The sequence below is a fragment of the Sorex fumeus genome, unplaced genomic scaffold, assembly GCF_029834395.1.
Source record: "Sorex fumeus unplaced genomic scaffold, SorFum_2.1 ptg000002l, whole genome shotgun sequence".
In the NCBI taxonomy this organism is placed as follows: Eukaryota; Metazoa; Chordata; class Mammalia; order Eulipotyphla; family Soricidae; genus Sorex; species Sorex fumeus.
In genome coordinates, this window is record NW_026606059.1 from 73,360,742 (window position 1) to 73,383,153 (window position 22,412).

Below are 22,412 nucleotides of genomic sequence, written 5' to 3' on the forward strand. Positions count from 1 at the left end.
GGCTCCAAAACTTAGTTCTCTGCGCTCTGAGGGCAAGCAAGTCTTTTACCGTAAATCCCAGACTAAGTTTCTCAGGCAGGTTCAGCTTTTCCTTCTTGGGATCCTGTTTCTTAAGTGATAATGGCTTGCATCAACACTGTGCTTTATGCTTTCTAGACTGTCCCATTTTGATGCCAGGGTAGCATTGCCACTTGCCCCAGGTCCATCCAGTCCCACGGTAAGGACCCTCCTTTTTTGTGGTGTTAGAAACTTTAGAAACCAAATCCCGAGTCAAGTAATTATGATGAATGCCTAGGACTAGATATATTTAATTTCAGAGTCATTTAACTTCCAAATATTAGGAGCATAGCATTAATGGTCTTTCTATGTTTAAGCAAAGAACGTTGCTCTAGAGTAAAATATGAAAGAGTTATAGAGGAAATAGCAAAACAAGTAATTCACTACAAATATAAAGTCCAGAGTTCCTGAGTTACTAGAAAGTTTGACTTATAAGTAACCAACACTTACTTGGGGAATTGTGACAATGAGAGGTAAAACACAAAAGATAAAGGTTAAAGATAAACTTGGGGGATTAGGGGTGCTTAGAAGAGCCCTGTAAGTTCTTTTCTGCTTCTCTGGAGTGAGGAAAAGGGGCAATTCACAGATGAAGCTTAAAACACTAAGGGTGAATATCCAATATATATATACATATATATACATATATATACACATATACACACATATATAAACATATATACACACACATATATATGCAATTTAGAATTTCATTACTTCCTTCCCAAATTAACTTTCCAAAACTACTTCCTGTGTGCATACACTTTTGTTGCATCATGTCCTGTGTATCCTGAAATTGTTTTTTTCACTTAATAAATCTTAGAGCTTATTTTTGGCTATTGCTTTTGCTTCACATTGTGTTTTTGTATGGCTGTGGCACTCCATGATTTGAATGCATCATACTTTTATTCCTCTTCCATTTGAGAGCAAATGATTTTTTTCGTAGTCAGACTTATGCCTGAAGAAATCTTAAGAGACTTTATAGAGAATGATAAGTATTTCAGAAATTCCACATTCTATGAACGAGTAATTGGAACATGGAATGAAATGAGGAATGGGAGATAGAGTTAGAAAAAAATAATCAGCAAAAGACCTTCTAAAATGATTTCCAAATGCTTGCTGCTTTAACTTTTGACCAAAAAGCTTATTGGTGCGAGATTTGTTTTAAGAAAAATCAGACCTTGTAGATAACAGCTGATTTATGAAGTGGATAATATTCTTTTAAATATATATATATGTATATATAAATGCTTTGTTCTCTTCACTTTTTTAGTTCTTTTTTATCATTTGGAATGTTCATCATCAATTCTTGAAAAATAATTCTGCTAACAGTAAAGGTTGCTAGCTTTTTAAAAAACGTAGTAAGAAAACCTACAATTTGTGTACATGTACTCTTAATCATGTATTTTGACCATGTTTAAGAAACTACTGACCAGATATTACCACCATTTCATTAAAATATAGGTTATAAGTACCAACAATCTCTTTGTGGGGTGATAAGCTGTTCCGCCTGTGATTCCCCTTTTCCTCAAAAGATCAATTGTTTTTTTTGACTGTGGATTCTTATTAACACATAGTTGATTTTCCAATTGTAGATTTGATAACATTTTAGAAGTTGATTAGCTGTTTTAGGATGGTTATTTAATATACATAAAATTATTTGAACTCAACCTTGAAAGGAAAATAGTTAACATTTTCTTCTTTATAGTTCTATAGGAGCTATTATTATTTATTATGTATGTAATCTATTAAAATATTTTGATATACTACTTCCTGACTTTATATCTCAATTTTCATATTGAGTGGTTTCACATTTTGGATGCATTTTCTATTTTTTTTTTTTTAGAAGGGGTGCTTCCAAGCACTGCTTCAAAGTCGTGGTGTCTGTGTGTGGGGGTGGGATGGAGGGGTATATGTGTGTGTATCGGGGGTGGGGAGAGGACATTTGGCTTAATGATTCAGTTTCTAGCCCCCCTCCCCAAATGCTTTCCTGCATTATGAACACACCAAATACTATACAGGATCTCTGAGACTTGTTAAATGGATATAGGAGGTGGCATGTAAATTGCACAGAGCTTGTTAATTGCTAGCAGTGAGCTAATTGTCATCAATATTAAGTGCCATCAATGAACTCTACAACAAGTAATATGCTACAGTATCTTGAAAAACTGACCAAATCTCCCAGACTTCTCTCCTTTCTGCTCCTTCAAAAGGAATTTATTATATATTTTCCCTGGTGCAAGGCAGTTATCTCTAGCCCAAAGCTTATGGGATCTGACCCAGCATAGAGCCTATCAAGCATTGCTTTTTTGCAATGGGAATGTCTCAAACAGTACTCAGGGGCCACACTCAGACTTGATAAGTGGAACAGACAGTTCAATCTTAGGGACCCCAATTTATTTCCCCAGCTCCTAGGTTACCCTTTCATACTTGTGATAATGCATCTGAGTTAGGGGAAAATATTTCTGATCTACTATTGCTTCTATGCTGACTATTTGCATGAGCCCAACCATTTACATATATTCTAAATCTTCACAGTAACTTTGTAAGGTTAGTGATTTTCCTTTTGGATACAGGATAAAAGAAAAGGTCAGAGAGCTATTCCCAAAATTGGACAGACTGAGCTGGGATTCAAACCAGGACATAGTCGATCTGGAAACACTTCTGTTTGACAAACAAAGTTATGAGAAGTTGAGGCAGTGTTTTAGAAAGAAAAGAGAACAGATTTTGAAGGCATTCAGTTTGGGAGGTTTTCAGAATCAATACTAACAGCACTAGCAAGGAGACTTAATCTCTGTAAATCACAGGTTCCTTATTGGCAAACTCAGGGCATTACTGTCCACATTGTGGGTTATTGGAAAGACTCAATAAAACTGCTAGTAAAGCCTATGTCATAGTGCAGATTCTCCTCACCCTCAAATGACCCCCTCCAAGTTAAGACATCCTCTGATGAAAGTAGATGCCAGCATTAGGGATGCCAGTAAATTGAATTAAATTTTTTTCAAGCAAATTAAAATTTTAATTGGATTAAAATTAAATTTAAAAGAATTTTAATTTACTGTCCTGAAACAGAAGATACTGATTAGAGTCTTCCCATTGTGCTTTTCATTCTGAGTCTTTTGAAGGGCAGAATAGATTTCAACCCCAGCAGCAATGTACTTTGTACTGGGGGTTGTTTTCTTTTTTTTTCTCTTTTTAATCCTTTGTTTTTATCCCACTTGGAATTGCAAGAATTGCTGAAGGGTCTCACGCTGCCTAGGGCCCCACACTTGAGTTTTGCTTCAGTCAATGTAGGACTGATTTAGGAATCAGTAGGAATGATTTAGGGTGAGATCACAGTAGGAATATTAGAATGGAAATGAGTTGCACACATATCTTTCTGACCAGTAGAATTTCGATTGAGCTAACTGGTAAGTTTATGAGCTTGTGTTTAACAAGTAAATTTCCTTGACTGAATTTTTCTTTTTCTCTTTAAAATTGTTTTTAGGATGCAGGATAGAAAACTGTGATTCTTGCTTTAGCAAAGACTTCTGTACCAAGTGCAAAGTAGGCTTCTATTTGCACAGAGGTCGTTGCTTTGATGAATGTCCAGATGGTTTTGCACCATTAGATGAAACCATGGAATGTGTGGGTGAGTCATTTTTCATGTAACTTTCAAACTTCAACTTTTATTTTAACACCTGTGTCTTGAAAAACAATGCATGCTAGCTATATTCAAACTAAAAGCAATCTGGTTCCCTTGTTTTTGATTAGATTTAAAAATTAAGTTCTTCACCAACTTTCTTAATTTTATAGAAATCTGAATATTGGGGAGTCTCATCTTTTCCATCGTTCTGCCAAATTTGTCAGTTGTGCATTTGCTAGGTTAATCAATTTAAGTGCTAATAGCATTGTTTTTCTCATTGTATCATAATTTATTTCTTAATTATCTTAATAAATTGATGGTTAGAGACACTTTCAGAAGAAAAACAATTTTCAATCAGTAACATAGCTATCATTTTTCTTCTGTGTATTAATAAAAATAAGTTGGAAGTAAATGTACTGTTGATTAAATGTATGCATTAGGAAAATGTTAGTATGTTCTATATCTAAAATGTATAATTTAAAATATAATATACTGCAAATAACAATTAGGATATATACTTTATACATTTTATACTTTTTGAGTGTTTGAAAACTTTTAGATAAGTTTGTTAGCTATTAAAAGGTAAGATCTGCCTCCCTTTGGATATAATGCTTGAATGAACAGTTCCTGCATGATATGTGTATTAGTATCTGCATCCTCTACACACTCTCCTGACACCTCTGGATTTGATTAGACATTACATATCTGATATGATGTGCAACATACCTATTAAGACACTTTCTAGAGTTTGAAAAATAGAGACAAGATCATCGATCACTTTTTCTTCACAAAATCATTCTAAAATAGAAATTTGAAAGCTGTACAGTGCACCCATAAATGAGAGGCTTTTGAAGAAAGGTATAGTTACGATTCTTTTACATGTGAGCTAATGTATTCCTATTAAGAAAGGCATTAGACAAACATGTTCAGGATGATGAAATTGCTTTTGGGAGGCAAGATTCACCCATTACGAATTTTCAAAGGAAATACTAGGAAACTCTGAGATATAAACAAACTAAGAAAGCCCTGTGAATTCCTCTGAATAAAATTCTAAAGTAGATTTGAAAGGGCTGAGCAACCATGACTGTCTAAATATGTAATATTGAAATAGTGTAGGTGGAATCTGTGTCTGAGTCCTCATCTGCCTTAGTGAAGTCACATTGTAATGGTGAATTTGAGTTTGAATTTTGCATATCTTTATTCCAATCCCACACTGTTACCCACCTTCAAGAGAGTTGGAGAGTGACCTATTGTTCTACTATATGAACTGACAAAAGAAGAAACTAAAAGGCTTTCCATGGCCAGGGAAAACAGACATTTTCAAATATTTGGTCAGGGCAAGAGAGATAATGCATCATTTTCTTTAAATACTTCTGACATGGGTTTGATCCCACATATGGTCCTATAGCACTGCCAGGAGTGATCCCTGAGTACAGGGATTTACACCAGTAAACCCTGAGCATAGCCGGGTGTGGCCTGGAAACTAAACTAAACTAAAATAAAATCAAAATCAAATCAAAATAAAATCAAATATCTGGTTATTTATATATATATATATATATTAAACTTTTCAAACTATTGTGATGTATAGCTTCAGGTTAGGGAATAAAATACCTCTTGTAGAATCCAAACAATTCCAAAAAGCCAAGAGAATTATAAAATACAAAACAAACTCCCATCCTTTCCACCATATACTTTAAAAAAATCACATCAGTAAGTCTTTCACAAGTGGGCATAGGAGCATTGAGAATTAAGCTATACAATTTTCTCTCCTGTCATAGTATAACCAAAGTATTCTATTATAGATTTTAACTGTTGAATCTTTGAAAGATCATGTTTTAAAAATTAATTTTTTTAGAATTGATATTTCAGTGCTTTAAATAGACAAATCCTTTGAATACTGAATCAAGACAAATAGAAAATACCAGTGTTTTGTTATTGTTATTGTTATTTTAGTTGGGGGGGGGCAAACCTGTCAGTGCTGAGCACTTCCTCCTGGCTTTGTGCTCAGTTCACTCCTAGCAAGGCTCAGGGTGCTATATGAGTTGCTGGGGATTGAACCCAGGTCAGCTATGTACAAGCCAAGCACCCAACTCACTGTACTATCTCTCAGTGTGAGAATATCACTTGTATCACGTCATCTTTTTGGTCATGGATTGCCTCAAGCAGGCCCCAGTAACATCTCCTTCGTCTTAGCCCTGTGATTTTAGAAAGTGCCACATTTGAGGCTCTTTCAGGATTAGGAGAATGAGACCCATCATCGTTACTGGTTTTTGGCATAATGAATACGCCACGGGGCGTTTGCCAGACTCTGCAGTGTGAGAATAATAGTTTTTAAATGATAAATGTTGCAGTTTCAATAAAAGTATTAAAACTCCCCAAGACAAAGATAGATCCTTGAGGGCTGCATAATTTAAATTTTGCCTCTGATGGTAGACACGTGCAAAAATATTGCTTGCTAACCTGGATAACAGAATGGCACAGGGATATCAAATTGTTATCTCTTGGTGTTTTTTTTTTTAACTTTCATCAGAAGGATGTGAAGTTGGTCATTGGAGTGAATGGGGAACTTGCAGCAGAAATAATCGCACCTGTGGATTTAAATGGGGTTTGGAAACCAGAACACGGCAAATTGTGAAGAAGCCAGCAAAAGACACAATACCCTGCCCAACAATCGCTGAATCCAGGAGATGTAAGATGGCCATGAGGCACTGTCCAGGAGGTGAGTGCTTTGAGTTTTTTACCCTGCATCCCAATAGGATTCTCTAGAAAGGAAATTATGTAATTATATAACATCAGGTGAAATGGAAAAGTACCACACGGTGCTGATTGAGAGACAGATTGTGAAAAATACAAAGCGGATATTTCATTTGCTTTCTTAACACCTGGACTGTAACTTGGAAGAGTAGCAGGGCTCAGTAAAAGTCTGCATGGACACGTATTTTACTTATTTAAATTTTTGACAATGCACCATTAAACAAAGACGGGGCGAGGGGCGTGGATTCTTATGCAGTCAGGGGTTTGCAGATGTTGCACTGGGGGAAGTGTTCAATTTTGACTCGAGAAAAGTTTAGATTCAAAAGGTTTGTGGAATCCATAAAGTCATTGGCATCATTACTAGTTGAAGATGACAACTTAAAATAAACTTGCCCGAACACTGGGGGCAGTAAATGTTTGTCTTAACGTTACCACAATCCACTGCTCCTCTTTGTTTTGATAATTTGTAGAAAACAGCTACTGGTATGTGTTTGTTTATTCCTGTCTTTCTAGTAATTATGCTGATTTGCAGTAATTTTTCTGTAATAACAAGATTAGGTCCATTTACAAATTAGGAGACAAGTACATAGTTCAGGTGCTGGCTGAAGCTGAGTCAGTATGTTGAAATGCAGCGCTGAGCCATCTCTCTGGTTCTTAAAGCATAATCGCCTGTTAACTGTTTATCTTCCCGCCAGCGGATGCTACGCTGCCAATGATGAAGTCGGGGTTTTTTTTAGTGCACAAAATAGAAAAGCAAAGAGGAAGGTTGTCTTTGGAAAGTTGCCCTATAAAATAATCAGAACTTTTGTTTGTCTTCATTCCTGTTGGTGGGGCACAGCATTTCTGCTTTGTAGCAATGGCAGAGAGAGAGAGAAAGAGAGGGAGGGAGGGGAGAGAGAGAGAGAGAGAGAGAGAGAGAGAGAGCAGATATCTGCTTAAAATGGATTTTGATCCATGTTAGGCAGGCTCATAGAGGTCTGTGATCCATGGAGAAAGACAAAACTTTTGAAGACTTGATGACTCCAGCCAGTCTTTGAGAGAACTATTAGATCCAGATTCAGAAGCTACTATTAGGAAAGCCGCGTTTCCTCTTGAATTAATTTTGCTTTTCTTTGCTGGCCCTTTGAAACAACATTTTTTTGGGTCTGCGTTTCACTAACAAGGATGGTTTTGTTCACTTAAACTGGGTATTTTTCAGTCAAAATATAAGAAAATATTTTCTTACAAAACTAATAAGCCACTTCTTGGATAGCTGAGAGCATTTAACCTGCAACCCTGTGCTTAAAAACAAACCTGATGTATTCAGGTATTGGAAAGAAAGACTTTCTTTGTTGTATATTGTTTATATAACTATCCCCCCCATTCCTCTTCCCGCTACGTGGTCCCCAATTGTGGTTTACGTTAATAGCAAAAATTAACCTGAAAATGCTCCCCTAACAAACATGCTTATGTGTAACAAGAGCCAGCTCATTTTCTTTTCCTCCAAAATCATTTTGACCCAGAGCTCCTTTTGTTTGAGAATTTTGTACATGGCAGCTAGAGTCTTGACCTGCAGTTGTCTGCATTTGTATTTTAGTCTCCAGAAGTTTACTCTTTTAATAGAATAGGCTCTGATACTGTCGGCAACTTAAATTATGCCAAAACAAATGCTTATATACATGATATCCTAGTATCTTCTTTTTGACAAGCGAACACGTACCAAACTCTCTGATTGAATTTGCATTTAAACTTTATCATAAGCTGTTCACCAAAAGAGACAGGCTAATTCCTGCATCTGTGCTTTTAGCTGAATAAATTTGATCTTTTTTGATAGCCCTTTACATTTGTGAGTCTCACAAGTGCTATTAGCATTTGCTGCATTGAGTGAGAGCTCAAATAGGATAGTTGGTAGAAGTGAAAAACTTGCTTTGCAGTGAAGAACTTCTAGTTGCAAATGTAGGAAATAAAAACTAGAAAATGAGCTTTGGAACTTGAGCACCAATTACCCAAAATTGGCATAACTTCCAGCAGAGTATCCCACCTTGCCTCAGGTGAGAGAGGGAAAAGTTTTCTTTCTTCGTAGTTCATGGTGATTAATGGAAGAATGGAGACGAAAACCACTTTATCCCATTTTCCATCTTGATTTGATTTCAGTGATCTGCTTTGACAAACCATGCAAAAATGTAAGTCATAATCAGGTTGGGAATACAGGCACTTTTCAGATCTTTGCCACATATGTATGGATTTTTCTCCTGTCGGAGCCAGCCTTAACCTGATTGCACACAAATGCAGGCTTCGCCTCCTACCCACTAAGGTACTGCTCCATTAGCGCGAGCTGCTTTTGGTTACTGGAAGGCATAAATGAGAGGTCAGTGTAATGGAATAGCCTCTCAGTGTATAAGATGTCACACTGAAAACTATTAAAAAGGAAAAAAATAAATGGCTATAGGATCTCAGAAACAACAAGGCTTGCGTGAGTCTGGCTTTCTTCGTAATCGTCACAGGCTTATTTGCTTTTGAAAGAAATGCCTGGAAATTTTTTAGGTCAAGGATGAATTTACTCCTGTAATTGACTCAGTCTTCATTCCTGAACTTTTCTTTCTTGATTAGTTATCTCTTCTTTCATTTCTGATTGCAGAATGCAGTTCCTTGGACTTTTCTGACCCTTGTTTTTTCAGGATTCTACTGTGATAATCAGGAGATCTGGATTTCTGTACTCTGTCAACTCATTAATTCCGTGACCCTTGGCAAGTCACTTAACCTTTCTTGGCCTCTATTTCCTCATTCGTAAGTCGAGGGTATCGGGGTAGGTGATCTCTAAAGTCCAGTCTGGTTCTAAAACGCAACAATTATAAGACTAATTGCCAAAGGATACAAACATATTCTGGGCTTGTGTGAAGGCTGAGAAAGGCATCTCTCAGCCTCTGATCATCGCTTCATTACCAAAGAGTAGAACCTGTTTCCAGCAGCAGTGCTGTTTGTGCATTTGCTAAGCCTGCATGCCTGGTAACTCTCACCCTTCTCTTCCTGCCTCTTTTGAGCATACTTAATGCTCAAAGACCCAGGAAGATTCTAATTCTGCCTATATTCCATAGTTTGCTACTGAGCTAGGAGGGGGATGAAGAAAGGGAAAAGGAAATAAAAGGTGCGGGAGGGATCATTAAAATTCATGAAGAAAAAATGTAGCAGGAGGGAGAGGAAAAGTTATGATCAATGAATATATGAAGTGAGGAGAAAAAAGGATAGACTACAAGTAAGGTGTCGTATCATTGCTGTATATAACTGCTTCCAACCTCCCCTTCCTTCCAGTGCAATATATTAATTGAATATATCCCTTAGGGCTGATCTATTATTATCTAATCTGCAGCTTTCAAAGAGGAATGTTGAGTCTGGACTATATCATACCTTAGATAAAATATTCACGGATCTTTTGAGCATCTAAGGGGAATCTTTTGATGTTTTGTGATTCACATTGCCTCCCTCTCTGTATTTGAAAAGAATAGAGAGGGAGAGAGAGAGGGGGAGAGAGAGAGAGAGAGAGAGAGAGAGAGAGAGAGAGAGAGAGAGAGAGAGAGAAAGGATGACTCTTAATGGGACAAGGCAATCCATAGCAAGCCTTCTAGTAGCCAAACCAACATTGCCTGGCTACCTAGAATACTTATATTTACTTGTCTCTTCCTGACCCTTACGATAAAAATCCATAAAGCCATGGTTGCCTAACATCAGATTGGCCAACCTTAAGCTACTTCTCCATTCTGCCTATCACTTTACTTTTGCTCTAAATAAATACCTTTTTTTACCCCCAAAACAATCACTTCCTGCCATCACCACCCCTTCCCAAGAACTTCCACCTTGCCGTAGTGAAAAATACCCTAAAGCACTTTTTATAAATGTCAAAGCATTTGAAACACTGGGTTTGCTTTGACTCTGAGCCCCCAGGCCCCACCTCCCAGAAAGAGTGCCTTTTTCTTCTCCTATTTGAGGTTCACTGGTTCTTCATTCATGGAAAAAAGAAAGTGTGCTCTCAAGATTTCTTTTTCCATTCTCAGTCTCCTCTAGTCAGCAAGCACTCTTAGCTGAGCTGGCCTTGAGATGAGTCACATCCAGCATCATCTGGCCCTGCGGAAGTGCCGGGAACTGAATTGCACTCCTACAGCTGTAGGAGTAGTGGCTGTTGTGGCTCCAGGTCCAACAATCTTTTTCTTTCTCCACTCATTTAAGCAAACTGTTAAAGTAGTGGGTTTTTTTTGGTTACTATTGTTTGGGCTGGAGTGATAGCACAGCAGCTAGGGCGTTTGCCTTGCACACGGCTGACCTGGGTTCCCTTCCTCCGTCCCTCTCTGAGAGCCTGCCAAGGTACTGAGAGTATACTGCCCACACGGCAGAGCCTGGCAAGCTCCCCATGGCGTATTCGATATGTCAAAAACAGTAACAAGAAGTCTCACAAAGGAGACGTTACTGGTGCCCGCTTGAGCAAATTGATGAACAACGGGAGGACAGTGCTACTATTGTTTGTTGGTTTGGGGCCACACACCCAGAAGTGCTCAGGAATCATTTATGACAGTATTCAGGGTACTGTGTGGGGTACTGGATGACTACATGCAAGGCAAGCAGCCTACCTGCTGGTCTATCCTTCTCCCTGTTAAAGTACTTCAGTGATGCTGTGACAAATAGTCAGAAAGCTGTCCTTTTAATTTACAACTGTTTCACCTGGCCTTTTAAGTGTATACCATATATGGTATACTAAAGTAGGAACTCTCCTTAAATGACTGCTTGATAGTCTTTCGACTTGAAAATAGTTTCTTATGAGATTACTTTTGATGTTCCTCTTTAAAGTGACTTCAAGCTTAGTAGGCAACAAAGGGAAATATTATTTAGTAACTTCTAGAACCTTAATCTCTGCACACATCTACCTTTAAAAGGCAAGAGTACTAAGAGCACTGTAATCTCTGATTTCTGTCTGTAAACTGACAGCAACATGTGGACTAAGATTAGATAATATAACAAAAGATGGTTGTAGATTGTGATGGATTAAACTGAGAGCAGGAAATAAGCACATTTTCAGTAGGATAGGGTCAAGAAAATATGCTTTAGACATATGTTCTTTATTTCTCTACATTTTGTTTACATTTGAGTTGCAATTTATGTGGTCTGCTTTATTCATGCCAACCTCAAGAGCAGTTTGGAAAGAGGATAAGAGAAAGACCTTTTCCTTTAGAAAATTTTAGTTGTCAGGAATGTTGGTAGCGTAGCTTTTCTATGCAGAGAATATCTAAAAAGTGGGAAATGCTTGTTTCCCTTCTGTTTGCTTTCTCACATAGTTTATTTCTTTAAAATCAGTGTTTGTCTCAGTCACTTTAAACAAAACTGTACTTCCCAGATACTCTGGGAACATAGAAAAATTGTAATGTTTAATAATTATAAACTATGATAGATACCAATAAGTAGCCACATTTTGACTGTTAACATATAAAATATGTGGGCGGGATTTGAACCTCACTCAGTGATGTTCAGGGCTTACTCTTAGCTCTGAACTCAAGAATCACTCCTGGCAGCTTCGATGGACTGATGGTTGCTTGGGATCAAACCCAAGTTGAATACACACAAAGCAAGCACCCTACCCACTATACTATCTATCTTTCTGGCCCCTATTAACATTCAAAAGTCTTGTTAACAAAGATCCACCTGCCTCCAAATATTTCTCTAAGTAACTTAAAAGTGTCCAAAATTCCTGGATCTAACAGTGAACTTTAGCAGTACCTTGGGCTGTAGCTCCTACCTCACTGTGCTTCTTCCCACTCCTACTTCCCCCCCTCCCCCGTGACACACCTTTTAATATTTTCCACTAATTTCCTGGAAAGTGGTGGCGGATAACCATCGGCATCTGCTGGTGGTATATGATTCTGTTGCTTTTGTGTTTGTTGTCTTGATTAGTTCATATTTCCTCCTTCTTATATTTTGTAAGGGCTTGGGGTGGTAGAAGAGCAGAAAAGTGGGTACTGTGATATGGATGGAAGATCATAAAACACGCAGAGGAGGAGTTCAGTGCAATTCGGACACAGACATAAGTGTTGCAGGGAGAGCTGAGCACACGTGTGGGTGAGGGCGAGGGGGTGAATGGAGCACAGCTGCTCCTCCCAGCTTCATTTTGAGCCTGTCCTGGTGCCAGCCTTGCTTGCCAGAGGGGCTGGGGTGCGCGAGGGTGCAAGAAACCACACCTTTGTGCCATTCACTGCAGCTTCCCATCTGGAATCTCTGCTAGTTCGATTTAATTATAGTCTGGAGCAACATGTACTAGTTTCTTTTATGGGGACTTGTAAAAAGGATTTCTCAACTACGTATGTGACCAAAGGCCCAGCATACTCCATGCAACAAGGCAAGGACAGGAAAATTCCAAAAAGGGCCTTGCTTTTATGAATTTTACACAGCAGTAAGCTACTCTGATCTTAATGTAAAATATATAAAAACCATTTCTCCACACTCTAAAATAAAAACAACTCTAATAGGACACACATGGTGTCTGTGGTAGATTTTTCTCTTTCTTGCACAGGGGACTGCACCTAGACTCCTTGTGAGATAAGAAAGTTTCAGGATGCCCGATGGTTTCTCAGAACAACTTTTTTTTTCCATCAGACACCTCTCTGAGATCTTTAAGTGGTGATGATAAGGAAAGAGTGGGAAGTTGGCTCACTGAGATTTCCTGTAACTCCTCCTCCAGCTATGGAGCTGTCCTAGAGCTCACGGGTGGATTTCTTCCAGGATCAAGGAAACATTTTAATGGAGATAAGGACTGAGATTTTGCTTCAAAGCCCAGTGTAATTCATGTTATTATCATACAGAAGGGGGGAAAATGGTAAAATTATTTCATGCAAGCAGAAAGAGCAAAATCATTCAGGTAGCATCCCTATCATTAATTTGAACTGAAAGGCAATAGTTCCTGCTTATCATTTGAACTGCCTAGATAATACTTGGACCCAGTATTTCTTTGTGTCAATACTCTTTTCATGCATTTAGAACTTTGGAAATGAGGAATAAAATATTTGAATTTCTAGAGCCAAAATATTTAATGATTGATGTTACGCCTTCATATCATACCTCCTACTCAAGAGATTTAATGATAACTCATGTAAAAAGTTATCACTAAGATAGCTAATATAAAAATATAATTGATAATATAATGTAAAAGATAATTAAACTAGGAAAAGTTTAGAATTTGAGCTCAAGACCAGTAAGTAAATGCAATAAACTAGTTGGCTATTTGTTGGTTAACCCTGAGTTTGAATCTGGCAAAAATTTGGACTAGGCTAAGGGAAAAGAGTTACTATGAACATAAAACAAATATGAATGAAGCAAATGATTGTAAAATGTAAAATTAACTCATTTTGGAGGGAGAATGCCATACATGCTTAAATATGCACACATAAATGTTTGACACATAAAAATCATGCAATTCACAAATATTAACATAAATATATTTGTATAGCCACACAAATGTATATTTGTTAAATATGTATGATAAATGCTTGCATACGTATGTGCACATGTGAGATCATATGAATATTTGTGAAAGAATGTATGCTCTTATGTGTGGGGTGGATGGGGCCTGCATCACAGGATCAAGGACATTAATGCTAACTATTACTAAAAAAATTTCTTTTCTTAGACAAACATTAAGCAAATTTATCAACTAGGGAAGGACGTTCAGAATACCAAACTTTATGGTGAACATTGTTGTCACCAATATTCTTATCATACATGTGAGTCTCCAGAAGGCAAAAGGTACCGTCTGTGAGTGTTTATTCTGTGCTGGAATTTGAAGAAGTAATTTGTGAAATATGACGGGGAAAGGCTATGGATAATATGGACTTAGGACTCTTTGACTTAATTATATTTGAATGGAATCATCCAGTTATTTCTCATGGTGAATATTAAATATGTTTAGAATTTCATAGTATATGAGCTAGAAAATGTACATTAACATTGAAGGTCCGTTATCTTTGAACTTGTCTACAGTCTTTTCTATATAGCAGGGTTTTCATAAGATTAGGAACTGCATCTTTTGGGAACCGTTTCTAGTAATTATTTCAAGCTCTGAATTAACATTTAGCATAAACTTGTATGATTTTTATTCTCTAAGGGCAGCCTTCAGCTATTTTATTGTTAATGCCTCTGGACTTGAGAGAATAAGTGAATTAAGAGTCAGTGCTTATTGAAGTGAATTGACTTTATTAGGCTATGATAGAAGATGCCTTCTAATTTCTCTTTTGAATTTCTAATTTGTTTCCCGAATGATTCTGGTGAATAATGTTGGAGCTGAATTTTTAATGCAGTAAAAAAAAAAGTTGCATTTTTTCCTGTAATTGATATTGCCGTGTCTATAAATTCACCAAAATCAATTAAACATCTATTAATTGGGCTGGAGAGATAGTACAGTGGGCATGATGCTTGTGTTGAATAAAGCCAACCATAGTTATATTCTCGATACTAACTTGGTTCCCCTCAGCTAGCTGGAAATGATCCCTGAGTTCAGAACCTGGAGTAAGCACTGAGCACTTATCTGTACCAAAAAATAAATATTCATATTTTTAAAGAAATGGATCATATTTCAGGCCAGAGCAGTAGCTGGAAGGGCTAAGTACATGCTTGGCATGATAGAGGTCCAGGTTTGATCCTTGGTACCAGGGTCCCTGAGCACATCTGGGAATGACCTCTGAGTCAGAGATAGTAGTGCTCTCAAGCCACCAGGTGTGGTCCCCAGTCTTCTATCCCCGTGCCCAAAGGGCAGAATTGGAAGTGGGGTATGGTACAAATACACTTATAGTCTGCTGTACATTACAAAATAACCCCTCCAAATTCCTGTTCTTTGCTTGGCCCATTTTTCCCCCTCTGGAGAAGCCTGTGCTCTCTCTTGAGCACACACTTCTCACTTTGCCTCCCCTCACATCTTTCTAAATAAGTTTCAGTAAAAAAACAATATTGCTTCACCAAAAAAATTGCAAAATTGAATTTGTAAATGTGGGTCAATCTTCTTCCAAACCTTGATGTTATAGAGGAAAGCATCACTTTTTAGCTGTGTGGGCAGGGAATACTTCCTGAGGAGCAAAACTTAAAAATATACTAGAAGTGTGTGGGTGGAAGGCATGTTAAAAAGGGAGGAGATTCTGTCAGACAGAGAGAACATTGTGGGGGAAATGGCCATGCCCAAGTGTGCCTCTTGGGGCCAAGAGCCCAGAAGAGCCTTGCTAAGCTCAGTTTGTGAATGCAAATCACAAAAAGAGTAGAGGCTGCAGACTGACTGAGAGTGATGATACGGAGGAGGCAAGATTTATTTTACTTTCTACCCAGGCTAAAGTTGTCTGGGACTTTTGGGTATAGAGGTAATTTAATAGAGAGTTAATTGAAAGTGGTTGGTAAGGTGTAAGGAAATCAGGGTAGGGAGAGAGCTTAAAGGGCTGCAGAGTTTGCTTTTTTTAATGGGGGAAGCCCAGGTTTGGTCCCTGGAAAACAACCTCTGAACACAGAGCCGGGTGTGATCAAGAAATGAAATGGGAAAGAAAAGAGAATGAAGAAAAACTATACATTTTGAATTTAGGATAGATGATCATTAAGCGATGGCTGTTTGGGTGGATTACCAGATAATGCTTATGAGTTTTTTGTTTATGAATTTTTCTCTTGTGTGTACTTTTGGTGAGGAGTATTGGATGTTCTTGATTTGTCCACTGTGACCCGTGTCTTTCTCTCTTTCTCTGCCAACGTTCTGAACTTAGTCATTCCCCAGTTTGTTTTGGTGCTATTTGTTCATATCAAAACACATCTGCATTCACCTCAACTGAACTATATTTGGTTCTTACTGCTGCTTCCATTTGTTACTCACAAACCCTTTTGGATATATTACTCCATATTGTCTAGTTTGTAGTGTTAACCTTATAGTGGCTTTCCCATATTGACCAGCTTAGGAGACTCTGAAAATGTAAAGTACACAAATTAAATATCACTCATGATATTTAATAGAGTGTAAAAATGGCTAAGATTTAGGTAAGAAAATAGGCAGAAAAAATAGATAGCGAAGTGTCATCTCTGTAAATATGGAGATTATTTTAGCTTCTTTTTTTTAAATTTATTTTTTATTAGTGAAACACCATGAGGCACAGTTGTAGGTTTACAAATTTTTGTGCTTGGGTTTCCGTCATACCATGACCAAATACCCATCCCCCCACCAGTGCCCATTTTCCACCACCATGGATAATATCCCTCCCCCCCAACCCCCCCCACCCCCCCTGCCACTGTGGCAGGGCATTCCCTTTTGTTCTCTCTCTCCTTTTGGGTGTTGTGGTCAGCAAAAGAGGCATTGAGTGGCAAACATGTTCAGTCCATAGTCTACTTTCAACATGCATCTCCCCTCCTGGGAGGATCCTCCAAACACCCTATATGGAGATTATTTTAAACAGCACACATCAGCAAAAGGGAAAAAATGGAGCAAAAGAAGTAGAAGTAAAGAGTAAATTAGCAGATTAACTTAACCAGGCCAGAGCAATATTATAGCTAATAGGGTAACTCGTTCAATTACCAACCAACCAAGGTTCAATCCCCAATACTACAGGTGCTCATCCAAGCTAACCAGGGGTGTTTCTTTAGCACAAAGCCAGGAGTAAGCCCTGAGTACTGTCAGGTGTGCTCCCCACCCCTCAAAAGCAAACATATAAACTTAAAATTTGGTAGCAAAATCTGATAAAGTTTTAAAAAATAGACTAGCTCCTATTTGGATACCATACATATCATGATAAACTGGCCATCTAAATCAAAACAAAGTAATAAACCCAAATTTAGGAACATGGATACAGGGTCTATCATGCTCAGTAATGTGTATTGCCTCTGTATCTAAAAATATTTTTGCTCTGGAAATTCAATTTATTACACCACTTGTTGATCAGTAATTTAATCTTGAAGAGAAAAGGTGAGATGTCAAAGAAGGGAATGAAGCTCTAGGAGATTCAAAAGAGTGGTTAAAATAGATTCTATGTGGGATATCATAGTCTGTGGCTTTTCACAGAGTTGGCTGGAAAGCTTTGCAGATAAGAGTTGGAATCTTGCCCTGATTGAATAAGGGAAGCTTTGTTTTCCCCCATGTACACTTTAGGGGTTCTGCTTGTGTGCAAAGATAAGAGTGTGTCTTCATGCAAAATCAAAATTTTAAATTCAAAACTCGTGTACATCTCTTCCTTTAAATGTTGGAAGCTCTCAGGTGCAAGGTTGGCTACATAAATTCCTCCATAGTAATAATGGAAGGTAAAAGCAAACTTTGTTTTTGCTTTAGACATCAAACTTAGAGCTCTTTCTTCCATTTAAACTCTCTTGCAATATATTTAGTCCTCGGGGATTCTAGAGGAGGAATAAAACTAGGATTATTCATCTTACTACCTTTGTATTTTCTTTGGTGGCAGATTTTTTATTTTTACAGCATTTTCTCTCAAAAATCCTGGTGTAATTTAGCATGGATTAATTAAAAATTGTATGTATATTTACAATGAGTTCTTCAAGATTTAGAATTAAACTGTAGAAAATAGTCTTAACTAGATTATAGTTTTTGAATTTAGATTTATAAATTATGCATAGATAAAATTGCATAGGGTAAATTAACACATGATGTCCCAAGTTGAACTTCACATTGTGTCTTTAATGCTTTATCAGGTATTATCTCCCTATGTTCATAACAGAAAATTCTATCACTTCTTGCATCTTTTCTACTTGCTTTACTGTAATCATCTTAATCATTGATATAGTTTTAATTTAGCTATTAGAATTTCTATCTCAAGATTATAACCAAAAATAGAAACCTGAAATGGTAAGAAATCTTTGATTATCATGGTCATTCAAATAGCATTCATATAATAGACTTCATCAGATATGGAAATTCTGTTTTCAAAAAAATTCCTATATCTGAGAGAAACTATTTTTCAAACTACTTCTTTCTTGAAGTTGCTAAAAGAAATGAACCTCTGATGAAATGAAATGCCCAAAACGTCACTATGAATGCTAATCCTCTGAAAATGTGTAGAACTTACCCTTTTCTCCCTCTCTTCTTCATTTTATCTCTTATCAAAACCTGTAGAAGGAAACCAGATGTTTCTGTCATGCATGTATGCAAATATTTCATGTAGTGTCCTTATATTTTCATGTTGAGAGTAGTAACACTAGGTTGAGTAAAGTAATTTCTGCCTCAAATGTCAAGTGTGCGCTGCAGTGCAGATCTTCTATTTAGTGTAATTGTCAACTCTAAGAACACAGATTGGCCTAATACAACCATCAAATATGCTTTGAATTAAGAGTTATTTCGCTAGCTTCTGTAGCTCCATTTGAAGCAGCTTGCTCTATGGTGCAGTTGCCAGTTTGCTTCTTTATCAGAAACAGAACATCCCAAGAACCACTCTGTGAGATTTTCCACCAGGTGGATGACATGCAAGCATATCTAGTTGCAAAACTATAACATTAGTAGTAGCCTAATTTGAACCATTCCTTTGATAATAGCTTTCGGTTATTAAGAACTAGCTTAAAGGAGTTCAAACAAGGGTAGTGACCTCGTGAACACTTGCATTTAAAATTTTGTTTTTTCAACTGTACCGCTTATCTTCTAGGCAACTCGCAGGACTCAGAAACAGGTGTTTATATTATCAAAGTTAATAAAAGCACAATGAAAGATGATGGAAAATTGGAAAATTAAAAATATGTAATCATTCAGTTTCCTTATATGAGAGAGGGGAGAGAGAGGAGAGAGAGAGAGAGAGAGAGAGAGAGAGAGAGAGAGAGAGAGAGAGAGAGAGAGAGAGAGAATGAATGAGAATTGGAGGTTTCAGCACTGCATTTAGGGAAATGTTTAATGTTGTCCTCGGCATTTTGTTTGACAGTTGTCACATTGTTTTCATTGTCTCCCCACTTTTGTTTATTTCCCTGCATCTTAAGCAGCCTGATGAAATCTCATCAGCTAAGTAGGACTGAATTTTGATGAGTGCCAAGTTGCTTTGATGAAATCTAGGGTAATTATCTTAGACCCGACTTTATTTGGCTTTACTGATGGCATTTTCCATATTGAGAAAATTAGTGCATTTGTCTGCTACTGCAAATAGAAGTTAGCAAGAGACAAAGAGAGCTGCTCACACACAAAAAGCACCCAGGATTTAGATTCATTTTATCTTTGTTTCAAAACTAGCTTGTCCATACATCTGAACATTTTTGTTTTCCCATCTGTTCCTTTTCACAACAACCAGGATTTTATTTTTGTCAAATTACACATCCCCACCAACTTGTAAAAGATCACTGGCAATTTCTGTTGGCCAGAAAAGAACTTTGGCATCCCATTATCTAGATTTTTCTAAGGGGAAACATTTTAAAAAATTATTTAAATATAAAATGTTATTTTATCAACAAAAGAAAAAATTAAGTGCTAAAATTGTGCTTTGTATGGGGTATTTTATGCTACAAAGAGTACTATAAGACAGTCAAAGAATTTGGGAGTCCAAAGATGACAGTGATGCGGAGGAAATTAAACCTGATAAAAATGTTTGTATAATTAAATTATCTACTAACATTTTGCTGTATCTCTTGGTTGATCATCATGATGCTGCAATTTCAAGAGATTTGGGTACTGCAATAAGACTTTCAAAATGTTCAAAATATTTACTCCTCCTAAGGAAGGAGGGAGGCCAGTGATACAAAATATTCCCACTCTGCATCTTTTTACCCATAGTAACTGCTTAATGAACATCATTCTAGAACTTTAATAGGAAGTTAGAGAGGTCATATTTCTTTAAAAGCATGTGTTTTGTGCCTTTGCATACATTTAAATATCTTTCCCTTTTCGTGTTCTTTCCAAGTTAGTTTTTGGTGTACACAACTTAATCTTATGTTAATCACAAACTGTAAAGAGGTTCACTCATTAATTTACTACATGGTTTATAGACTGTTGAATCAAAGGCTCCTTCAAAGAACTACACCATTCCTGGGTTCTGCTAACTCAGGCAGCTTTCTAAGTGTAAACAGAATGGGATAAGCAAAATGCTTATTTCTCACTGGTTAGGTTTCCTTGTGGTCTGATGACCAGCTCCAATGGAAAGGAACACTGTCAGTGTGTATTATAGTGATATAAATTTAATCAGATTTTATACTTTTAGTAATCCGTGATCTCATAAGGTTTAGCCTAATGGATTTTGCAGACAAACCCTCACACACAAAATATAAAATAGCACACACTGATTATGTGTACTGTACAGAAATACCCCTTCTATAATTTCTGAATCTACACAATAATGATTTTTTTGCTTATAATACTTGGGCTGTAGTAACTGTTGTTTTTATCATCATAATTTAGACACTGACCTGGCCAGTCTTTTATATGTCCGCATTCCTTTGTTCTCATGCAGTTCTGAAACAGAGAAGGCCAGCAGAGAAGATAATTTCCAGATAAAGAGTGTGAGAGTGACTTTGAACAGTTCCATTCTTATCCTCTTCTTTGGATTCTGATTGATATCTATGTCACAGTTCCCAATGAATAGCATATAGCCATTCCAGGGACTGGCTATCATTTTTGATATAACATTTCCCTAATCGGATCCACAGGCTAGAAAGAAACTGAATAATATATGCATTTTTTCTGGTAATACGCAAGATTTTTCATGACAGTCGGTATCTTACAAACCATGAGCTATGAAGAGGAAGTGATTCGAGGTTTGAAAAGTTTAAAAGTCATTGCGATGAAATTGAAAGCAAGTACTCAATGCTAACCGCAGGAGAGCTGAATACCATAGCAAAATGTTGATGCCAAATACTTGAAGAAATTCATGAAGAAGTTTACAGGGCCTTTTGAAAGATCCTTATTAGGAAAGAGAGATTTTGTTAATGTTTCTGTCAATCACTAAAGCAGTTCATCATAGGGCTAGAGTAATAGTACTGCAAGTAAGGTGTTTGTCTTGCACTAGGTTTGGTTCCCAGCATCCCATATAATCCCCTGAGCACTGCCAGGAGTAATTTCTGAGTGTAAAGCCAGAAGTAGCCACTATGCATCTCCAGTGTGACCCAAAAAGCCAGAAAAGTAATAAATATATAAAGCAGTTCATCATATTTAATTTTTCCATATTCACTATTAGCATTTTCAAGTGATGGGGCGTGGGGAAAGAGGTAGTGGTAGAGCACCATCTTTTGGTTGTGAGGCCTTGAGTTTGATCTCCATCCCAGCCCACATGCCAAGTGAGAGCCTGTTGGCTCCATCATTTGGGATCCTCAGCATCACAAAAGTATGCAAACATCATAATCAAGTGTAACCTGTAGCTAATGGCAACAACCAGCACAAATGGAAGGAAGAAGGGAAGAGAAAATAAAATTCTAATAGATTTTTCTGACTTTTCTTTCAGAATTGTACATGTGTTCTTAGATTTCCCAAGACCTTTTCAAAAAAATTACTTTTATTAAAAAATTTTAATAAAAATTGTAGATATTAAAGGTGAACAAGCCCTCTATTTGATATCTTGGCTGTTCATTCATGCTAGAGCCTCCTTAAGCGGTTCATTGAGGCCGATGCTAAATGGCTTGAATCAAGAAGCTGTGAGTGAGCAATTCACTGTGTGGATATTGGATGTTAAAGCTTTTCTAAGAGCAACAGACAGTCTGACTTTTTAATTAGAAAACAACTCAATTTCACAACTCGGTGTCATCTCCTGGGATCCCTAAACCCAATCTAGGGTAGTTTTACTAGTGTTTTCCTTCTTTAAAACATGCAATAAAAATGTAGAACTATAGCCAAGGGAGAGATGAAGGGTAAGGGGGAGTGTCTCCAGGGGTTGATAACAGGATTAGAACTTTGTAGAAATAATTTGCATTTCTGGCTAGCATCTGTTATAAAACACATGCACTTAACTTGGCTGGAGCTGCGAAACCCAATGTTTTACATTTCAAGTTCCTTTTAGCAAAACCCAACACTTCAGCTGCTCAGCAGACAGGACCACCACAT

At 37.2% G+C, this 22,412-nt stretch overlaps 1 protein-coding gene across 1 annotated transcript in view; it reads left to right on the plus strand.

The window, feature by feature from the left end:
• Positions 1–22,412, plus strand: part of RSPO2 (R-spondin 2) — a 148,559-nt gene that overhangs the window by 93,917 nt on the left and 32,230 nt on the right. The window contains exons 4-5 of the mRNA XM_056111163.1: positions 3,542–3,685; positions 6,213–6,401. Coding sequence (XP_055967138.1) covers positions 3,542–3,685; positions 6,213–6,401 — 333 coding nt within the window. The remainder of the gene's footprint in view (positions 1–3,541; positions 3,686–6,212; positions 6,402–22,412) is intronic.